Source organism: Gymnoscopelus microlampas, assembly GCF_963454915.1.
Source record: "Gymnoscopelus microlampas genome assembly, chromosome: 13".
Lineage (NCBI taxonomy): Eukaryota > Metazoa > Chordata > Actinopteri > Myctophiformes > Myctophidae > Gymnoscopelus > Gymnoscopelus microlampas.
The window spans coordinates 7,308,154-7,332,217 of NC_139950.1; the positions used below are offsets into that span (position 1 = coordinate 7,308,154).

Consider the following 24,064-nt stretch of genomic DNA (forward strand, 5'->3'; position numbering starts at 1 on the left):
CCAAACGGACCCGTCAGGGTCCGTTTGGTTCCATTTGTATACTGTCAGAGTTATGGGGATACTTACTTTGGAATTCAACAGGTCTGAGAACCATTGGTCTATGCCATAGACTCTATGGCATGCCAGTGGTTCTCATAGATTGTGCATTACATTCACACACACATTCACACACCGATAGCGGAGGAAACCATGCAAGGCACCAACCTGATCGAGCTGGGAACCTTGCGGTATCCAGTTCACTCTGCCCGTCCACTCTAACCCTGAGCCACTGCCGCCCCAGCAATCAGTTTAACCACTGAACCTATTTGAAAATAGCCGATTGTAGATCACTTAAACCCACTTAACCAGAGTGTTGCAGGGTGCCCTATCCTACCTTTATTTTCCTTAACACCAAATGTCTTCACCAAAAATAGAAAGATAAAGCTCACAGCACTGAGCTTGTAGATCGTCTATATTCGCTGAATGCCCCCCCCCACCACCCAGAATAGGGACGTTAGTGTTCAAATAATTAAAGTTCAGAGTGTTCATTTAAACTCTGAGCTTGTAGATCGGCTATTTTTGGCGAACGTTCCCCCGAGAAGAGGGATGCTGGGGGTTCAAGAGGACAAAAGTGCAATGTGGTGGCATTTTAAGTGGCATTTTAAGTTTTAAGCATATTTTGATTATCGCGATAATATCGCTAATCACAAAAAGAATTGCCACAATAATCGTGACATAGAATCTTCATATCGTCCCATCCCTTCGTGCAACAGTCAAAACATATTCACATATTCAGAGCGCAAACGTTTGAACAACCGCGCTTATACAAACATATTATTTCCTTCACCAAAGCTGTGATTTTATTTAAATCCTTACAATTCTACAATGCGTCCTGAGGACGAAATGACAGTGTCTTAAGTCAAGGAATGCTTTATCATCAAGTTCACACACACAGTAACAGCTATTTATACAGAGTTCAACTTGAGTCAGTACCCATTAAAACGTCCCTGTTATCAAGTTCATTAGAAGCAGGAAACACAGCTGACCAGGTGAAGACAATGCAGAGCGGAAGACAGAGCCATATTTCTGTGTTATTAACCCGTTCAATACGGGAACGCATCTCTGTCATTTCAGATTTCTTTGGCTATTAAAAAATAGCAGATATACAAGCTCATAGCGCGGCACAGAGTGCCGCGTTATGAGCTTGTACAATAGATCTACTATTTCTTGAAAAATCGTGGAAAATGTGTGCAAACTTTAAATATATATATATATATATATATATATATATATATATATATATATATATATATATATATATATGTTAAATCGAACATTTGTAAACTATTTTGTTCCAAGGACCGCCAGAAGCAAAGATTTGAGTAACAAATGTTCACTTTGAAAATATACATATTCAAAGATTTGCAAAAATGTTCACGATTTTTCAAAAGTAGCAAATCTACAAGCTATTTTTTGAATAGCCAAAGAGATGGGTCCCCGGATTGAATGGGTGCTCTCTGTGCAATATGATGATATGATTAAAAGTATACACGTGGAACTGGTGCCACCACCATCATTGTGTGTAGTAGGAAACCGGCACCCAAAGACACAAAGTTCAAAACAAACACAGACTCTGCCGGTGGCTTTCGGCTCGCCGAAACATCCCACCACTCTAATTATCCCTCTGCTACTATGACTGGGGTGCCATCACCACAATCACATCAGAGCTGAGAGGGTTTACGTGGCAAAAATGGAAATAATTCAATAGAAATCTATAGAAAACCTAAAATCAATCAATCAGATATCTATCCATCTATCTATTTATAGCAGTGGTTGGACCCCCAAAATGATATGTATTTGGCCGTGGACCCCCATCTCAAAATATTTTGTTCCAGGGACCCCCCCCCCCCTCCAAAAAAAAGCAAAAGATTTGAGTTAAAAATGCTTTAAAACACATATATATATATATTCAAAGATTTGCAAAAACAAATCATGTTTTAAAAAAAATTGCAGATCTACAAGCTCATAGCGCGGCACTCGGTGCCGCGCTATGAGCTTGTAGATCTGCTATTTTTGAATAGCCAAAGTACATAATATGGATAAAGGGGTCAAAATGATTGTGACTCTTTATTAACTACTTTTGCTAGGGTACCCCTCCAAGGACCCCTGGGGGTCCCTGGACCCCACTTTGAGAACTAATGATCTCTATCTATAGTAGTATCTACAGTAGTATCTATCTATCTACAGTATCTACAATATACCTATCTATGCATCTATCAATCTATCTATGACTTTATGTCTACAGGAGGTATGCATGGTTATGTGGGTTCAAAAAGTCATTCGGTTGTTAAAGGAAAGTATTGTCTTGCACTGACCACCACCAAGCTTATAAATGAACTCAAGTGGTTTTACTTAAACACGTTTTTACAAAGTTTTCATTTTCTAGGATGTTTAGAGGTTCCAGGTGTTTGACACACTCCACCCTCCGGTCGCTTTTCCCCCACTGACACCCCTCCACACACACACACACACACACACACACACACACACACACACACACACACACACACACACACACACACACACACACACACACACACACACACACACACACACACACACACACACACACACACACACACACACACACACACACACACACACACACACACACACACACACACACAAAGAGAGCGAGTGCATGCTTTGCAGCAGTTCCACACCCCTTAATCAAGAATGATGGCAGTCATTGGGCCCAGATGAAACCCATTTCCTCCTGTTTAACACAGCCTGAGCTGCAGCAGATTCCTGGGTTTGTTATCCCAGCAGCGTTTTTTGGACAGCGGCGGACAGGCGCTCCCCTCCATGTCTGCCACATGAACCGTAGCCTTCTAAAAAAGGTCCTGAAGCCACATTGAACTGGAGCCGTCTAAAAAGGTCCGCCAGCCACATTGAACCCTAGCCGTCTAAAAAGGCCCTACAGAGCCACATTGAACTGTAGCCCTCTAAAAAGGTCCTACAGCCACATTAAACTGTCTAAAAAGGTCCTAGAGCTGCATGGTCACCGACTGTTGTGCGAGTCGCGCTGTCAGTTGAATAGATAAGACCACAGTGGAAACCTTTTTTGTGTTATCCTTTTAGCCCAGGTGTTTTACTGTACCTCTGTTTACATTTCTGAATAATAAAGTATTCAATAAAAGAAAATTCACCGGCCACATGCAGTGCAGCGTTAACTTTGTCGACTAAAACTATGACTGAAGATGTCCGTCGACTACCATTTTTCACTGACAAAAACAAAATAAAAACTAAGCTATGATGACAAAAACTATGACTAAATATACAGCCAATTTCGTCAACAAAGAAAAAACTAGACGAAAATGTTTGCGAGGTACTACTGGAGAAGAGATCCGGTAGAACCAATATAAGTCATTCTATGCTGTGTCGCGCTCCGAAAATAGCTGATCTAAAACTCACAACGCGTCGCAGGCGCATTGTGAGCTTGTAGATATTTTAAGTATAAATTAGGCACTTTAGTCGTCAACATCAACTGTAGATGTAGTCGACTAAAATCTTATGATATTTAGTCAACTAAAACTAGACTAAAGCTAAGACATTTCAGATGACTAAGATATGACAAAAACTCAATTGAATTTTATTCAAAATAATCTATGTTTGCTGTAAAAAATTAAGACTGTGATGCAGAGGTCTACTTCCCCAGCGCTGTATTAGCATTGGTTGAATACTTTATTAACAAGTGAGGTAACAGTACAGGTAGTACAGTGAAACGTTATGCTAAAAGGATAACACAAAAAGCCCCAGGGGGAGGGGGCTTGTCTCCATTGTGGTCCATTGCACTCAATAATTCATCAGCAAGACATACAATACATAACGGAAAAAACTCCAGTAGCAGCAAAAGGTATACAGTATACTGTATACGGATAAAGGAGGGATGGGGGCTGTTGCGGTGCGAATATCATCGAGTCGGGACAAATTCTTTACTTTGCACTTAAAAGTCATATTGCCTATACGCTTGACAATACTAACAATAGGGGACAAGGGAGGTGGAACAATATGTTGGCATGTCATTGTCCAAACAATTCAAAGCAGGTGTCTCTGTCTGCCTAATAAGCACAGATGGGCTCAATCCCACTAATTAGGAATGACACCAGGGATGACAATGGTCACTATCCTATTGTCTTAAAAGTGTCCTAAAAGTGCTTTAAATTTTACTTTTACTTATTACATTTAATTTTCCACATCTATCAACAACTGGGGCGGAGGGGTAGAGGATGCTACTACCAGTACCAAGGTGTTCCTATGGGTGTTCTACTAAAGCCCAATTGTATTTTGAGGTCAGACATTCATTTAGGTTAGTTTTGAGTTTGGGTAGGGAGTCCAATTCTTTAACCCATGAAAATGTAATTTTATATTTTAACCACTTTAACCATTATTTCATACTTTGGCTATTCAAGAATACAAGCTTGTATATCTGCTATTTTTGAAAAATCATGAACATTTGTGCAAATCTTTGAATAAATATTGTTTTAAAGCGAACATTTGTAACTCAAATCTTTGCTTACGGGGGGTCCCTGAAACTAAATATTTTGAGATGGGGGTCCGGCCCGCGGCCAAATACATATCATTTTGGGGGTCCTTGACATGAATAAAGTTTGAGAACCACTGATATTATAGCAACATAAGTGTTTCAGAAAACCGTTAGGACTTAGAAGACATCGGCCTCAGGTCTTAATCACTCTGGGCAAGACCTGGGCTGTCGGTTGTCTCGGCGGAAGTGGTTGAATATGGCGGAAGTACCGCCCAAGGAAATGGCGTCGATGCTTTACAAATCCGTTAACATTCTCCGCGAATGGAACGAGTGTTGTGATTGGTCAAAAAGAAAGACAGTTTCCGGGGGAAACGCGTACGATGGAAATCCTGTCCACTCAGGACTTCCGAGACACTCACTCTCTGCTTTAGGTCGTGACCAGGGCCTCTTCTCTCCGCAGATGAGCGAGGCTGGGAACGAGGCTAGGTCTTAACCCATTAAGACCTGGAACTGTGTCATTTTTAGATTTGAGCTAAAAAGCATTATTTTACACTTTGGGCTATTCAAAAATAGCAGATATACAAGCTCATAGCACGGCACCGAGTGCCGCGCTACGAGCTTGTAGATCTGCTATTTTTGAAAATTCGTGAAAATGTGTGCAAATCTTTGAATATATATATTTTTAAAGCAAACATTTTTAACTCAAATCTTTGCTTCTGGGGGGTCCCTGGAACAAAATATTTTGACATAATTTTGGGGGTCCTTGACATGAAAAAGACTGAGCACCACTGATATAGAAACATACGTTTTTCAGAATACTGTTGAGATTTAGGAGACGTGTAGAATCGGCTTCAGGTCTCAATGGGTTAATGGGTTAAAGTCTTCTGGTAAGGCATCCCACATTTCGGTGGCAGCATATAGCAGAACATCCCCCCCCCCCCCCACCCCATCCCCATGTTTGAGCCGAATTTTGGGGGGGGGGGGACGAGGTCAGGCGAGCTCCCTCTCTCAACCACACGGATCTGCGGTTGTCATGCCCGCTGCAGCGAGACCAGAGACAGCATGCTGCCGCTCAGGAAACTAAAGAGTAATATTATTAATGCCAGAATTAATGCCGTATCGGATGACCCCCAGTGTTGACCATGGGGGTTTAGAGGGCTAAATCCAATAAGGGAAGGTCCACACGCGTTGCCGACGGCGTTGAGTAAGCTGAGGAATACACACAGTAAAATCCTCAGCGCTCGCGTAGAACTCCGACGGGAGTGTGCAAAACGGAAAACCTTGCGCCGGCGGTGTAAAGTAACTAAGTACATTTACTCAAGTACTGTGTACTTAAGTACAGTTTTGAGGTACTTTTACTTTACTGGAGTATTTCCAATTGTCTATACTTTTAGTTCTACTCTATACGCTATGTTGCACTTTCACTCCACTACAATTATTTGAAAACTTGAGTTACTTGTTACTTTGTAGGTATAAATGATCACATTATAAAACCTACATTAACCACTTTAGCCTTATTTTATCCGTAGGCTATTTGAAAATAGCAGATCTGCAAGCTCACAACGCGTCGCATCGCGACGCGTTGTGAGCCTGATCTGCCATTTTCAAACATTTTAGTACTTTTACTTTTGGTACTTTAAGTACATTATGATACCGACACTTTTGTACTTTTACTCAAGTCAATTTCGAATTCCGGACTTTTACTTGTAACAGAGTACTTCTACATTGCAGCATTGATACTTTTACTTAAGTAAAACATTTGAGTACTTTTTCCCACCACCGCCTTTGCACACCCTCTTGAGTTAAATGAACACGGGGGATTTTTCTGTGTGTGTGCAGAGGAACCTTCCTCATCTGTTATTGTTGGCGCCGGTCCACTGCTATGGGTGAGCTCAACGTGTGGGTCAATAAATGGGCCGGGTCCCCGCCTGATTCGCATTGGGGGTTGGCTTCCTGGCCAATGGGAAGAGGATGTGGCTAACAAATGATGTGCTGAGAGGCATGCGCGCTCTCACACACACACACACACAGACACACAGACACACACACACACACACAGACACACACACACACACACACACACACACACACACACACACACACACACACACACACACACACACACACACACACACACACACACACACACACACACACACACACACACACACACACACACACACACACACACACACACACACACACACGCGCGCACACACCTCAGACTCTCAGTCTCTCTCACGCATACCGTCGCTGCGAAAGGTCACATGTCTGAGACCAGAGGGCGAGGTTTTCTTTCTTTATTGTACCTGTGTCTAATAATATGTCGTCTCTGTCGGGTTGGAAACCTCATACGTCCAAAACCGAAGCAGCAGATGTACAGTATACAAGCTCAAAACCGCCGCGCTTCGAGCTTGTCGATCTGCTGCTTTCGATGATTTTGTCTGACGCTGTACTAAGCGTGATCAAGTAGGGCGGGCAGGGGTCCGGGACCCCTAGGGGGTCCTCAAAGGTACTACAGGGGGTCCACTACATTAACCACTTGAACCCTAGCATCCCTATTCTAAAAAGGACAACTTTAGCCGAAAATAGCCGATCTACAAGCTCACAACGCCTCGCGCTGCGAGGCGTTGTGAGCTTGTAGATCGGCTATTTCCGGCAAAGAGAGGGGGGGAAAAGAGCAGACTAAGTACAGAGTGAAAGTTTACTAAGTATTGACGGTTTAAGTGGTTAAATGCCTGAAAATAAACAGTAACATGAATTGCTTCATCTCTCTCTCTGCTTCATCTCTCTCTCTTAGAGAAGGGGTCCTTGGGCTGAAAACGGTGAAGACCCCTGAAGTAGGGCGTTAATTTACGGGAAAAAAAAACACAAACAAGTTCAAATACGGAGATAGGAGGTTTCTGCGCCGACAGCAACGATGTACACGATCTACTGCCGGCAAAGACTGACCGGGATGCAGCTTTCAAGACTCTATACAGATACCATGCAGACAGTGACACACACAGCCCTGACCTCTGACCCCGGGGCAATGACATACAGGGAACGTCGAAGCTTGGGAAATAAGACCGTAAAACCTAGGCTAATTACCCCGAAAACCACAGCTTGTCACACGGCTGATTTACCTCTCGGCCCAAACAATAACACGCTTGAGCAATTTAATAATTCCACCATGCGACGTATAAATCATAAAAGCAAAGCACACAAAGCATTTTGTGCAATTTTTGTACAATAGAACGATAATTCATGCGCCTATTTATTTGGGCTAAATTACATTAAGAGGGGGGGAAGTCTGGCCAAGGAATTCTGTGATAAAGTCGAGAGTGATAGAAGCTGCACACACACACACACACACACACACACACACACACACACACACACTGCGGTGGAGTGACGGACAGGGTATGGTTTTCTCCCAAAACATTCCTGCGTTGTTTTTGTGAGAAACCAGAACTAGGACCCGGGGTCTCGTCTCCAGGCAGGGCTCAAAGGTATAACTTTGACCTTAACCCGTTAAAACCGGGACGGCATCCGTGTCGTTTTATACTTTGGGCTATTCAAAAATAGCAGATCTACAAGCTCATAGCGCGGCACGAAGTGACGCGCTAAGAGCCATACCCATTTTTAAAGCAAAAGTCTTTTCATTTTTTTTCTTACATTTTTATCCCATGATTGTGTAACCCATCTTTTCACACAGTGCCAGTTGTTTAAGTAATCCTGGTGGGCGCTACACTCCCTCTGCCAGCCTAGGGAGAGCCTAGAGCCGAGCTCATGCCTCCTTCAATGCATGAGAGCTAGCAAGCCACTTCTTATCACCTGATCAAATCTTTGCTTCTGGGGTGTCCCTCGCCTGTAATAAATTAGTTTGACATGGGGGTCGGCGGCCAAATGCATATAATTTCGGGGGTCTTTGACGTGAAAACGTTTGAGCACCGCTGATATAGCAACATACGTTTTTCAGAAAACTGTTTTAGATTTAGAAGGCATCTGTAGAATCGGCATCAGGTCTTAATGGGTTAACGAAACCACAGCGCTTCGGGTTCAAATGTGTAACACGTTAGTTGTCGAACCAGAAGTACCGAGAGGCGTGGAGAGAGAAATGTGTTTTAGAAAGTATATGATTTAAGAGAAGCTGAGTTGGTAGACCGTCTCTATGTGGTAACGTAATATACTGCTTGGCAACTCGGTTCTGACACTGTGGGCACATATAAAAGTTATGGGGTTTTTACCCTCATCCTCAGAGGCTACACACACACACACACACACACACACACACACACACACACACACACACACACACACACACACACACACACACACACACACACACACACACACACACACACACACACACACACACACACACACACACACACACACACACACACACACACACACCGCTGGCTTCCGACCGAGGAACACCTGGAGATCAGTGGTGGACAAAGTACCCCACTCCAGTACTTGAGTACTGAGTATGTTTACTCCTGGTCAAATATTTGTGAAAGTTGCTCAGTCACATTTGTACATAAAGTTAAAGCACTGGAGTACTTGCTTTTGGACATATTGAAGTATTCAAAAGTATAAATGAATAAATGCATGCAAGTACGGATAGCAATGCATTGCTGTATTGAAATGTAGACATTTCAAAAAAAGATTCAAACATTTTCCATCGAGTTTCAGAAAATATCAATAACAGTGAAAATAACAGATCTACAAGCTCACAGCACGTCACATCGCAATGTGTTATGAGCTTGTAGATCTGCCATTTTCACTATATTTGACATAGGGCTTAAGTGGTTAATTCATATGGTACTTTTCCCCTCCCTAAATGTAGTGGAGTGAAAGTATCCAAAAACTACTCGAGTACTGTACTCTGAGTACAGTACTCAAGTAAATGTACTTTGTTACTGGAGATCCAGCATTCATGTGGGCTGCTCTGGTCAGCCTGACAAAAAAAAAAAAAAAAAAAAACTCTGAAGTTTCAGTTAACCCAAGGGGGCTAGTTAGCAAAGAGGTCACAGCCTTTGACCTTGGCTGCTTAGTCAGCACAGGGTGGGCTGTTGAACCCCAGAGTAACGGCCAGCGAGCGTGGGGTGTCATGGCTAATAAGCCCACATCTGGGAGACTTATGACCATTAGCGCTGAGCTCTGAGACTCTGACAAAACACCCGTCGTGAAAGGAGAGCCCTTGTGTAAAAAAAATACGACACTTTCAAGTGAAAAGTGAAGGGCGAAAAAAAAAAAAAAAAAACCTTGCATGTGCACAGGAAATGATCTCAGGGGTAAATGAAGCATTCGGGGAATGCTCCACGGCCTTATGATGAGTTAACCCGTTAAAACCGGGGGAACACATCCGTGTCATTTTTCAGATGTCTTTGGCTATTCACAAATAGCAGATATACAAGCTCATAGCGCGTAGATCTGCAATTTTTTGGGAAAAATCTTATATATTTTATTTGAATTTATTTGAATATACACATTTTTAAAGCGAACATTTGTAACTCAAATCTTTGCTTCTGGGGGGATTCTACAAATGCCTTCTAAACAGTTTTATTTTTTTAAACTTATGTTGCTATAATATCAGTGGTTCTCAAACTTCTTTTCATGACAAGGACCCCCAAAATGATATGTATTTGGCCCGAGATTCAAAGATTTTTCAAAGATTTGCAAAAATGTTCACTATTCTTTCAAAAATAGCAGATCTACAAGCTTGTAGACCTGCTATTTTTTAATAACCAAAGAAACCTTAAAACGACACGCGATGCGTTCCCCCGGGTCTTAAGGGGTTAAATGAAACATACCATTTGAAAAGGAAACTTGGCCTAGAATGCACAGGGCGGTCGGTGGGTACGTTAGTTGACCGAGAGAGCACACAGTAGTGGGCATACATCTTTAAAAAACGAAAAAATGACCAGAGCGGGAGTTTGCGTATGGAAATCAGGGAGGAGCTCTTTCGTTCACATTCAAGGTCAACGCCTCCAAAAGCCCTTGAAGACAACAGGGGAGCGGGGCGGGATGAGGAGGATGGAGCCGATGGCGGCAGGACACGGGACACCTCATTACACCGCTGGCCGACTCACTATAAATGTTTTAGGTTGTGAGCCGCGCTCAGCTGCTAGCAGAAACAATGCTATAGATTCTGAATAATGCAGGAGAAGCTAACGGGCTTCGTGAGAGACGCCTCTGGTTTCAACAGAAGAGCAGGACAACAACATGCTCCCTCCACATAACAGGTCCAGTGGTGGGAAAAGTACTCACTCAGATATTTTACTTAAGTAAAAGTATCAATACTGCAGTAGAAATACTCCGTTACAAGTCAAATCCAGAAACGCAAAAGTACAAAAGTATTGATATCAAAATGTACTTAAAGTACCAAAAGTAAAAGTACTACAATGTTTGAAAATAGCCTAGATATAAAATAGGGCTAAGTCGTTAATGTATGTTTTATAATATAATCATTTATATCTGCAAAGTAACTAGTAACAAAAGTTTTCAAATAATTGTAGTGGAGTAAAAGTACAATATTTGCCTCTGAGATATAGTGGAGTAGAAGTAAAAGTAAAGACAATTGGAAATACTCCAGTAAAGTAAATGATATTTGGTGTATTGAGGTTGTGGTGGGCAGAGGGAAGTACTAGCAAACCTAGTACAGGAGACCCTGGAAAACACCCGGTCAACTAAGTATATGGGGTTTAAAGAAGTAGTTCACCCCAAATAATTACTTATTTTCTATCAATTACATACCTCATGAAGCCTTGGATTCATGAGTTTTTAGTTTTTGTTGCATTCCTGAGCCAATCATTTGATGACCGGTGGAGTCGCCGATAGAAAATAAGTAATTTGGGTGAACTACTCCTTTAAGTGGTTAAGCCCTACTTTGTTTTAAGACAAATAGTGAAAATAGACAATCTACTGTACAAGCATGTTTTGTAGTTCTTGTAGATATCGTTGTTGTCCGGCAGAAACCAGCTAACTCCATTTTTCCGCTTTTGCATTTTCCCCCCATAAATCAGTGCTATTGAACACCCTTTACGTCTGTGTGTTGATTAACAAAATATTGAACCAATGAAAGGTATTAAAAAGCGCTTCTGACAAAACCAGCTAACTCCATTGGATCCTCAAACTTTCTGCTAAACCAGCTAACTCCACCAAAGGGGGGTGGAGTTAGCTGGTTTTGCTTACTCCAGGCTCCACCCCATTTTGACCTCCAACCTCATTGTGAGCTTAGAGGTCCATTCAGCTGTTCTTATCAATGATGAACAAAACCTCAATCCTTTTGTTTTGCTATTGTCATTTCTTGAAAAATGAACATTTTGGAGTTGGTTGGTTTCTGCCGGACAGCAGAGATATGCTATTCACGAAAATGTTGACATGCCCAGAATAGGGACACCAGGCTAATTGCAGTATAACATTGATACACCAGTAAACCCATAAACTAGCTTTATTCTGCAAAAACAACCCTTTTTAAAAAAAGATGTATGAGTGAGAGAAGATGAAGCTGTTTAGGACTATAATGGGAGAGAAGAACAAGAGTTCAGAGATGTTCCAGTGACTTTGGGAGCCGAGAGGTCAAGCCCAGTACCAGCGGGGCCCATTCCCATAAGGAAAACAACGGAGCCTGTTCATGCTAACTCCTCGCCCCGCTCTGTTTACCTCCCTCTCTAACCTCACCACAATCCCCCGGCCTTCCTCCATCAACCCCCACCTCCCAACCTCCTCCTCCTCCTAGGTATATTCCCCGTCTCCAAATGGGGCCCAACAGTGGCCCACGGGCCCCTCGGAGCACTCTGTCTCCTCTCACCCCATTAGCACTGATAACCAGGGCGGCGGGATGACGCAACGTCACCTCCTCTCCGTTTTCAACCATCTCTCTTTGTCTTTGTTAACAGCAAACACAGTCGAGTCACTAAACCCACACCTGCTTGAGTTTATCACAACTCCTGCACTTTTTTTGTTTAGTCAAAAAATAATAATAATAAAGTTTAATCATTTTAACCCTAGCGTCCCAATTCTGGGCATGTCCGAATAAACTGTCGGTGAAAATAGCTGATCTACAAGCTGTGAGCTGGTAGATCACCTGTTTTCTGCAAAGAGATTTGGTGTATTTGGTCCATGAAAGTGTTTTAAGTGGTTAAGCTGGTAATGTCACCTTCCAAATCGTGTTCCAAGTTGAGGGCTGCGGAAATGCCCTCGTTTTAAATTCACAATGTGCCGTCGTAACATTTCCAATTTCCAGACGACGCATTTATACGCGGACAAAGTCAAGGCCTTTTTGTCCCCGTGTGAGATCCAGTGGTGGAAGGAAGTGTCCTCTATAGCCCCCTTTACTGGCCGTGAAATGGGGGGACATTAAAAGTGACGGCCTGGGCAGTACAAGCCAGTTGAGCAAGTGATTCACTGCTGACTGAGAGGGCAGTAAACCTGCCATGGACTCATCTCCATAACACATCGCTGTGGTGTGAGAGACGGGCCAGTTTGCTAGGGATGAGGGTGGAGGTGACTTGCGTCTCCCACAGATGCCTTTCGCCATGCGCGATTCTGGTGCTCAGCCGAATGTACATATCGTTGCTGTCGGACAGAAACCTCTTACTGTATCTCCATATTTCAACGTTTTGTTTTTTCGTAAATTAATGCCCTATACTTGATCATACTATACAGCAGCATGACACACAAAAGAATCAAAAGTAGCAGATCTGCAAGCTTAAAACGTGGCGCAAAGTTAAACCACAGAATACTTCTTACAATGGAGCAGTTGGACACGTGTGCCTGCCCAGAATTAAACTATTTTAATCTGTGGTGCTAAACTCCAGAAACACACTTAACCCATTTAGACCGCGATAGCGTCAACATTTTCAACTACGATCTGTGCTTCTGGGGGTCCCTGGAACAACATAGTATGAGATGGGGGTCCGCGGCCAAATATATATCATTTTTGGGGGTCCTTGACAACATGGAAAGGTTGGAGCACCACTGATATAGCAACATACTGTTAGGATTTAGAAAACATTTTTAGATATGTATTTGGCCGCGGACCCCCATCTCAAAATGTTTTGTTCCAGGGACCCCCCAGAAACAAAGATTTGAGTTACAAATGTTCGCACAAATTTTCACGATTTTTCAAAAATAGCAGATCTACAAGCTCATAGCGCGGCACTGAGTGCCGCACTATCAGCTTGTAGATCTGCTATTAGTATCGGCCTAGTCCCACTTCATCATCCCACCATATATACTTCGTTGACCAGAGCCCCTCAGGGGTCTATCTTTGGCCCCCTAATTTTTTCCTTCTACGGCAAAACTCTTCGCCCCGGGTGTTCGTCCCAGAATAGGCGACGCTAGGGTTCATGTGGTTAGATTGAGACTGAGGATTTCACTGTGTAGAAGGAGGAGACGAGTGAACGGTTGCAGTCAGGCTGGGCGATTATGACTTGTTCAATATCACAATTAATTCAAACTTTCGCCTTGATCATGATTAAGCTTGTAGATCGGCTATTTTCGCTACTTTTGTACACCACCATCGTACAATGAAGTATAGCACAGAGTTAGCACAGGGTTTTAAATACGGTTTTGATATATTTTCTGTTCATTTCCCAGCCCGGAGTTGCGGTAGAAACACACTGGGACAATGTGTCAGTCAGTTACCACCCCCTCCTATGTATGCCCCCCCCCTCCCTCCCTGTGTGGTCTCTCCTCCTCACCCTAAACATTCCTCTTCAATCTACCGGCGTCCGGGGGGCTGACAGACTGTCGTCCTCACACCGAGACGACAGCAGGGACAAACAATAGGCAGACAGACACGTAAAACCGAGACACAAAGAGGTTGGAACCAACCAACAAGTGTGACTCTATGACTGTCAATAATAATGATAATAATAATGATAATAACAACAACAATCTGTCAATAAAACCTGTCACAAGTTCACAGCCTCAGCAATGGTCTTGTCATCTCAACATCTGGTTGGGAGATCCTCTAAGTGTGTGTGTGTGTGTGTGTGTGTGTGTGTGTGTGTGTGTGTGTGTGTGTGTGTGTGTGTGTGTGTGTGTGTGTGTGTGTGTGTGTGTGTGTGTGTGTGTGTGAGCTATTAATGCAGCAGTTTGACAGCACGGTATGGCGCCGGTTACATCATATGATTTCAGAATTTCATCATGCACTTACAGTATAATGCAACTGGAAGGAAACTGGCTGTTTCCGGTGGAAAAGGTGGTATTCAGAATGTCTCACACACAAATGGGCCATTTCCCTTTCTTTAAGTTGTTTTGTTTATTCCACAGAAGACCAAAAAACGTTGTGAATGGCCTGGTCGTCGTACCGGGCTCTTAAGAATACTGTCATCATCATGGGCTCTGAAACGCAGGCTGTTATTTACTACCAGCAAGCAGGTAGTTCTCACACATTTACAGCCCATGAGATCATGCTATAGGAAGGTATATAAAAGGTTTCCAATGACTGTTTCTAAGCTGCATCCACATACAAACACCTTTGAGAGAGAGAGAGAGAGAGAGACAAACACCTTTGAGAGAGAGAGAGAGAGAGAGAGAGAGAGAGAGAGAGAGAGAGAGAGAGAGAGAGAGAGAGAGAGAGAGAGAGAGAGAGACAAACAAACAAACAGAGAGAGGGACAAACAGACAGACAGACAAATAGAGAAAGACAGAGCGAGAAAGAGAGAGACAGACTGTCTGTCAGACAGACAGACAGACAGACAGACAGACAGACAGACAGAGACAAAGCAGAGGTTTGTAAACAAGCTTTAACAGACAGAATCACGTGTCAACGCATTAAGGCAACCATCCCTCAGACAGCCTTGCTTGGCCGGGCTGCTCTCTCTCCACTTTAAAAGGACAAGTCAACGTTTCATGACATGGACAGATGGGTTTATGGCTCAACTAATTTTAAGGTACATGTGTAATGGAATGCCTGTGCACTGCTCATTAGGGCCCGAGTGCAATAAAATGCAGGAGCTGGGCAGTCAAGTCAAGAGGACTTAAATGAGTGTGTGTGTGTGTGTGTGTGTGTGTGTGTGTGTGTGTGTGTGTGTGTGTGTGTGTGTGTGTGTGTGTGTGTGTGTGTGTGTGTGTGTGTGTGTGTGTGTGTGTGTGTGTGTGTGTGTGTGTGTGTGTGTTCAGGGATCAGGGGAGTTTTCTCAGAGAGACAAAAGATGTTTTTTGTCTCTTTTGTGGCGCTTCACCCACTTTTGGACAAAGAATATAGTACAGAGACAAGACAAGCTTACAGCAGCATGTGTGGACGGAAAGCCAATGTTGGGACTCGAATTCAAAACATCCTAGGAACATCTAGAACAACCAATCATGATAAAACATAGAATCAGAACACAAGAAGTGGGCATTGCCAATTACCCCAGAGGATGGTTTAACTCTTATGTCCTCCTGTCAGCTTGTGTCTTTGATGTTTTTTTTTCAGGGTTTATTGGTCTACCACACTTTCTCAGAGCCGCACAGTAAACCCAAACTGTCCCCTGTGCTCCTACTACACTACACTTTCAAGGGAACATGTGGCATAATAAACAAGACTGTGTGTGTGTGTGTGTGTGTGTGTGTGTGTGTGTGTGTGTGTGTGTGTGTGTGTGTGTGTGTGTGTGTGAGAGCGAGCGAGCGAGCGAGCGAGCGAGAGAGAGAGAGAGAGAGAGAGAGAGAATAAATATTAGATAGATAGATAGATAGATAGATAGATAGATAGATAGATAGATATAGGACCTCAATGGAAACAAGTCCACTGGACTTTTTGTGTGTGATCCTTTTAGATTAAAGCCAAGGTAGGGTAAGTGATATGTTTTTTGTTTTTGTTAAAAAGGTTAAAGTACTATATTCTGATAGTAATCATTGCTACAGAGCGTTTGTTCGGTCACAGGGGTCTCTCCAGCTTTTTAGTAAACAGAATATAGTACATTTTATTTTAACCAAAGTAAATTGCTTACCCTGTATACCTTCAAGTATATGACTGTACTTGTGCTGTTTGAATTTCTGTCTAATAAAATATTCAATCAGATCAGATCAGATCAATAGATAGATAGAATAATATATCATATTTATGTCTGTACAAATGGATGAATTGTCATTCAGTGACTGAACGTCAACATACACTGTACGTACCCACTGCTTTGATGACATATCCCTTGGGTGACCTCAGCGCGCGGCGCATCCACGCCTCCCGCAGCACCTCCAGGTGGTTGGCGTTGCCCTGCACGAAGAGCACCAGGTTGTCCATCCATCCCTGGAAGGACACCTCGGCCACGGCTTTCACCAGCCGCTTGTTCCAGAAGCTGCGCAGGTTCTGCGCTCGGAAGTCCGCGAATATGTCGCGTCCGCTCGCCGCGTGTGCCGCCGCGTCCGTGTTGTTGGCGTTGTTGGGAGGTCCACCTCCACCTCCACCACCTCCACCTCCGCCACCCCAGCCTCCACCGGAGCTCTCCTCCTCGTCTCGGCTGAAGACGAGCGCCAGAGACGCGGAGGAGAGCTGAACGACCCGCTGCTGTTGAGACATGCCTGCCCCTGCTATCTCTGTTTTTTTTTATGACTTCAATAAAAACCTGTCATACTACTAGTAGTAGCAATGCCGCACCGATAGATACATTCAAATAAAACAAATGAAAACACGTGAAGTTGTTTTGAAAAAATGAGCTCTTTCTTGTCTGGAACTCCCCGGAGAAAAAGGTGATATTCGCTCGCTCGCTGCTCCTGCTCGCTGCTGCACATTCCAGCAGCCAGTGAACCAGGAGCAGAGGGACGGGGCGACTAGTTTCTCTCCGCTTCCAAGGTAACAGTGACGACGGCGGTGTTACGCCGACGTTGGTGAACTGTCGAATCCGGTAACGCCAGAGGTCACTGTAGCGATGTAAAGCCAAAAGAAAATCGCTGTTGAGGTGGTAGCAGGATAGGATAGGTGGGCACAAAGGAAGAATGGGCACCTCGGTGTTAAATTGGCTACCCCCCCCCCCCCCCCCCCAAAAAAAATCTGAAAATGTTTTAAGTAAAGTATACATGATTAGAACATGCCTAAACATTCAACAACTAAGGTCTAATATTTCTACAATTGCTACAAAACCTGTATATCCAGTCATTTTGGGGCATAAACAAGAACTTGAAGGATAAAATCAAGTCTGATAATGATGTACTGTTCACATCATGTAATTTACATGACTTAAGACCAAATATTTTAATTGTTATCATTTTGGACAAAATACCCAATTTTACATCGAGGTGCCCAGATGTAGTGCCCACCTATCCTGATTCCTGTATGTATCCGTCGAGATCTCCGGGCTCCGGCCCGTAGTCACGTTGCAGAACACAGTCGAGAGAAATGTTCCCAATTTCTGATGATAATAATAATGTAACGTAGAACAACAACCAAACTCGACAGCCACATTATGTTCAAGTGACCCATCATCCCCTCTCACCGCTTGACAAAACGCATCACAGCAGATCCTGGCGTCGCAGAAGTCAATGAGTCACCGGATTCCGTGTAACAGCAGAAAAGAGGCGGTCTCAACAGACAGCTGTGACAGACGACGCTCCTATTCTTCACAGCCACAGGTGTGTTGATTGGCATTTGTTGTAACCTGCCAAGCAGGTGCTTTTATTATTGATTTATATGCACTGAATAGTAATGAATAGTTGTTCGTGTATCAACAAGCACTGTGTTGATTTTGAATGTTAGATGTTGTTTGTATTTATTTTGTTTTAGATTAGTTGGACACATGAACTCACTGTCAGAGCCTGGGGGAACAGACTATTCACAGCTCATCAAAGAAAGATACATTCTCTTGATCTCATGACATGTGTTGTTTTACATTCTTTTGCCTAATAAAATATTCAATCAATCAAAGTCAAAACAGTATAGACACTATAGCTAACAAGGTAGTGTGTGCCACACAAGCCCAGCTTGTTCAGCCTTCAGAAGCAATATAGCAAAGGTCTGGATTCAGACCAGCATCATGAATGCCTTGTAAAAGCTGGTTTCTGTTTAGGGGGGGGGGGGGGGGGGGTTTATATAAATGGCCCTCCGTCCGAAAAAGAGCTCCTTTGAAGGAGGTTCCAACAAAGCTTGAAAACAACCTTTGTTGAGTTGTATTGACCCATAATAATAAGAACCACTTATTTCCGTGCCTAGCAGTCTTCATGGCTATTTGCTTCCCATAGCTCAACTATTTGGCATTAAAGACGCCTCTGAACCCGGTTTTTAGTGTGGCGGACTCATGGCTCTAATGAGAATTAATGTGTTCACTACTTGGATTATGTTAACTTGAGACAAAACTTGAAAGATTCCATGTGAGAGAGCATGTGACATGCTGAAAGAAAATGTTGGTTTAATAACTGTTTTGGGAAGCCTTGCCACAGGGAACATATTGCTGCTAAAATGAAAACCATTCCCGCCCCTATCAAAGCAAAGCTCCCCCATTAGGCTACACAGTAAAAAACCTGAGTGTTGATTTGACTCTGAGAGTGTACAAATGGACCCGAAGAAGGGGTCTGCTGTATGTTGTTACCGAGGGTTTAACAGAGACAGACAGACACGTCATATATCACACGGTCAAAATGACCCGTGTCTTTGGTTTCAGGAGCACTCAGGCCCTTGAGAGGGGGGCCCACCCTGAGGCCCCAGCGCGCCTAGCTGTGGTATTAGGCCCCTGGTGCGGGAACAGGATATTGCGCTTCCTCTCTACATGAAAAGAATACATCACCTTGGTCTCGACACAGGATGAATTATGCACAGACATGTGCGGGGGAAGCAGGGCACAGTAGTATGAAAATTAAGCTTAAATGGGGGGAAGTCAATGACGTTAAGATGAGGATTGTTATGAAATTCAACTATTATGTCTACGATGCTCCCAAATATGTTTTTTAAGAACATATTAAGCTTATTAGATTTTCTGTGGGAAGGGGAAATGGCAAGAGTGGAAAGAGTCAGGAAAGAGTCAGGCCCCAAAAGAAATTAGGGGGCTAGGACACAATAAAATGGCATTTGAACTGTTGAAATTGGCTAAGTTGGAAGCTGGGCAGAGAAAAGGTGAAATGAGTGCAACTTGAAATGAACATGACAGCACCATTTAACCACTTATACCCTATATACTTTGTTGACCGGGTTCCCCCAGGGGTCTGAACCTGCCCCCCCCCCCCCCCCCCCCACACACCAAATATTAGTCGAAAATAGCCGCAAGCTCACAACGCATTGCGATGAGTTGTGATTTACAGCTTATTTTTTTTATGTGCACCTATTATGACACACCCTGAATAGGGTTCATGTGGTTAAACCATTGCAGATCTGATCTCAAATATTGGACAAAAAAAATCAGGTGGGCAGGACATTCTCAAACCTTTTCATGTCAAGGACCCCAAATGTATAATGTATAGTATTTGGCTGCAGACCCCCAACTGAAGATATATTGTCCCTGCAGGAACCCCCATAGGAGAAGATTTGTGTTGTAATGTTTTAATCTTCTTTTTTTTTCAAAATGATTCACAATTCTTCAAAATCTTTGGTCCCTCGGCATCACTGAAGTAACCAAATAGCTGAATATAGGGTTATGGTGGTTCAACTGATTTTGATGCTACATTTAAAACTTTGCTGGGGACCCCCTGGAACACCCTCACCCACACCCCAGGGGTACACTCACAGGGTTAAATTAACATTTGACCTATAGGCCTGCTATGTGACCAGTCACATGCAGAAGGTTTGAACAATTTAAAATGGTATGGCAATTGTTTCAATGCTCAGACTAGTTCTCAAATACCGGAAGAGCTCCTCTGTTAAGCCCTTCCTTTAGGAATGGCTCGATTCTTTCAAATAATGTTCATAAAAAAAGACAGAGTAAAGATGTAATCAATAGGTGGCACTGGGGCAGTTTTATTAAACAACCAGTTAAACCATATTTCTGTTTGTTCCTTTGTGCATCTTAAATTTGTGTATCCTTGTGACATATTGGCTATTATGTTTTTCTATCAATGTGAACTGGACGTATACATGTTTATATGTCAGTATAAAGGGAATGCATATGACATGTATACTTAGTCTTCTTTTCCTGTGCTATTAGGCAGGTAGATCTTTATTTTCACTGAGCTCAGAAAAACGTAAGGTAACACAAATACAGTATGTTAAATGATCCAAGCGTATTATGCTTTTTCATTATTTTCAAGATTATGAAGTATTAATTTGTGTATGCAGCTTTATATAAAATAAAAGAAACGATCTATTGCGTACTGTGTTTGTCACTGTGTATTATGTTTGTTTTTTTTACAATATAATACATGGTAAATAAGAATAGAAAATAGTTGACTAGACCTTGAGTTTCAAGGCAGGGCGAGGAGTGGCAACAGATTCTGTGCGGTGCAAAAATGTAAGGCCTCTATAAAACACGGGTAATTCAGAACACATCTCACTTGTACTCAAACGGTAAAATCTAATTACAAACGAAAGTATCCTTAATTACTTTTTGGCTTCTTTCTTCTTTATGCTTGCACATTCCTTTCAGTAAAAAAACAACCCCACACTTATTTGTGACACACCTACTGTAAACAAACCCCAAGACCTGAGCATTGCATAAAAAAAAGAAAAGCGTATTATGATGGTGTTGCTGTTTGCATTGCATACTGTATCCCCCCCTCATTGTTCGATGAAGTTAACTTCCTCTAGAAGAGATAATGGCCACTTGGCAGATACTCTGTAGTTTTCAGAGCACAATAGGGCTCATTTTGTGTACTGGTGGAACTGATTATAATGAAGCAAAGTTCACCAAGTTACCATAATTATATGAAATAGTGCACTGTCGCCCCACAAGGTTTGGTACATCATTCTCTCTCTTTGCTCATTCTCATTCTCACTCTTTCTGTGTGTGTGTGTGTGTGTGTGTGTGTGTGTGTGTGTGTGTGTGTGTGTGTGTGTGTGTGTGTGTGTGTGTGTGTGTGTGCGTGCGTGCGTACGTGCGTCTTCGCGTGCCAAAAAATCTACACTGAAGCAATTTCAAGATAGTATCTGCTGTCTCTCAAGCACAAATATCCATGATTTTTATCATGCGGTGCATTTTACACAAGATAATGTCAGTGAACCACAACACTGCCCCAGACGTCTGAATTTATACATACATGCGTGTACATCTGTTACTGCTACAAGATCTTGGCTCTTGGGACAAATTCTGACTAGAACCCCTAGAGGGTTTCCCCTCTATACTGTACCTACCCTGCCAAGAGAAAATATGACCCAAATCATCCCAAACCACACTATAATCCCAATACACACACACGCACGCACACGCACTCTCTCACACACACACACACGCACGCACGCACGCACGCACGCACGCACGCACGCACGCACGCACGCACGCACGCACGCACACACACACACACACACACACACACACACACACACACACACACACACACACACACAGCGGCAGTTCTGTGGGTGAATATGCCTTGCTGCTGATGCCAGAGGTCAGCAGAGAATGGCCGGCCTGGATTGAGTTGACTGAATGGCAGGAGCACAACCCCGAGGTATGCAGAAGAGCACCTCTGAATGCACAACGCGTTTGAACCTTGAGGGCTACAGAGGCAGAGGAACACACAGGGTGCCACTCCTGTCAGCTAAGAACAGGAAAGTGAGGCTATAATTCACAGTTTCACACAGGCTCACCAAAATTGGACAACAGAAGATTGGAAAAAAGTTGCCTAGTCTGATGAGTCTCGATTTCTGCTGCGGCATTCGGACGGTAGGGTCAGAGTTTGGCATCTAAGACATGAATTGCCTTTCTTCCCCATTCTGATGCTAAGGAATGGAAGACGGTTGTGTCAGCATCACAGGTCAAGGTTGACATCAGTAGGGTGACAGGTGGAGGGCTAGGACTATCTGTTCTGCAACCAGTTACTCTGACACAGCCATCTGCAGTAAGATAACTAATAACATATTCCTACATGCCACCCTTTTATACAGTGTATATTTTAGAGAGTAAAGAGGAGAGAGGAGAAAGGGAAAACTCTCACGCCACACCGTTTAGATCATGTCCCAGACCCTCAAACTGGCATACTAACCAAGGACCCCCAAGATTATGAACCACTGACCCCATAAGAGAGGATGTTTGTTGTTGGATTAGATTTAGAACAGAATGCATTGTTTGTCTCAATAGTCATCCTAATACATTATCTCACTGGGTTAAGGTCTAGACCGTGAAATAATAGCGAAATGAAACCATTATTCGTTTTGCTGGGTGACACCTTGTAACCCCCTCAAGGACCCCTGGGGTCCCTGGACCACACATTGAAAACCACTTCTTTAGAATGCTTAAATCCTTTCAGAGAATGCTTCATACACACGAGGATGCAGGACTCAAAGCATTGCCTTTCATTTGTATTATATTACAGCAGATGGAGAAAACAAGAGGATCGTAGACCCATGAAAAGCCCTGAGAAAAATCTACGGTGAGTCCAATCTCAACCAAGTGAATCCAATTTGTAAATAATGTGTGAGTTGTTAACAAAGTGCTGTTCCATGAGAAAGTCAGTCCTTTCTTTGATCAACATTTCTGTCATTCCTTCATCAGTCATACTTGCTTAAATTCTTTTTTCTTTTTTTTTTCTTTTTATGCATCTCAAAGTTCCAATCTATGTGCATGAGAGAACATGTCTAAGCGCCAGCGCTGCTACTCTGTTATTTCAATTTCAATTATTTCAGCTCTCTGCCATTGCAGCCGAGATCAAAGGAAGGAGGAGGCTGGTTTGTGTTCAATCTCAGTGGTGTGTATTGACATTTAAGACAGTAACAGATGCATGCTCCAGTGCTTTAGAGCAGGAATCAATGTGCTTCCTAACTCAAACCTGCAGGATACATCCATTTCACGGAGTGAACAGGCTTCCAGACAAGCATAATGAGAGTGGTTTTGCCATAAAACTTGATTGCTCAAGTCAAAACCTTAATTGGGTCATCTTGTTTTAATAACGGTGGAAGGTATCCAGAAAGGTTCTTGGGCCCAGCCTTTGTTGTGCTCTGTTTTGTAAGGTATCCCTGAGACAAATGTTAAGTAACTTTTACTATCATTGCACTGTGTATTTGAATGGCAATATTTCTGCAAGTTGGTTTGTGCTGCAGGATGGTTTTGACCTACAGTGTCATGCGCGTGCACACGCAGGCACGCACTCACGCGCACACACACACACCTCTCTCACTCTCTCTCAGAGCCCCTTGCAGCCGGGTCACAGCCATGTGAGAGGTGTCTACAGCTGCACTTTGAGGCAGCGTGAGAGTGCAGGAGGGTCAGGCATTTTATTCTACCCCGTCCTGTCCTTGCACTGCTCACTGTGGAAGCCCTATTCATGCATGCGCTGAGCCCACAGGTGCACCCTGTTCTCAGCAAACATAGACCTCCATAAAGCCATAACATGTATACTTTCTCCTATCAAGACACTGTCCTTGTGACCTACTTCTCACCACTCAGTAGACATTACAACCGAACCGAAAGGGCTGTTTGAAGGTGGAAACTTTCCATGGGAATCAGTGGTGTAAAGTAACTAAGTATACATTTACTCAAGTACTGTACT

General features: G+C 43.2%; 2 protein-coding genes across 3 annotated transcripts in view; one reads left to right on the forward strand and one right to left on the reverse strand.

The window, feature by feature from the left end:
• Positions 1–17,201, reverse strand: part of stox1 (storkhead box 1) — a 40,881-nt gene extending 23,680 nt beyond the window's left edge. Inside the window, exon 1 of one of the 2 annotated variants that reach the window (XM_084076599.1) lies at positions 16,631–17,201. In XM_084076599.1, coding sequence (XP_083932725.1) covers positions 16,631–17,021 — 391 coding nt within the window. In that variant the 5' untranslated portion in view covers positions 17,022–17,201. Of the gene's footprint in view, positions 1–14,678; positions 14,808–16,630 lie in introns of those variants that run through there. The other variant, XM_084076600.1, reaches the window with a different exon arrangement.
• Positions 1–24,064, forward strand: part of LOC311058421 (histone H3.2) — a gene marked incomplete at its 3' end in the record, with an annotated part of 204,516 nt that overhangs the window by 82,667 nt on the left and 97,785 nt on the right. The window lies entirely within an intron of this gene.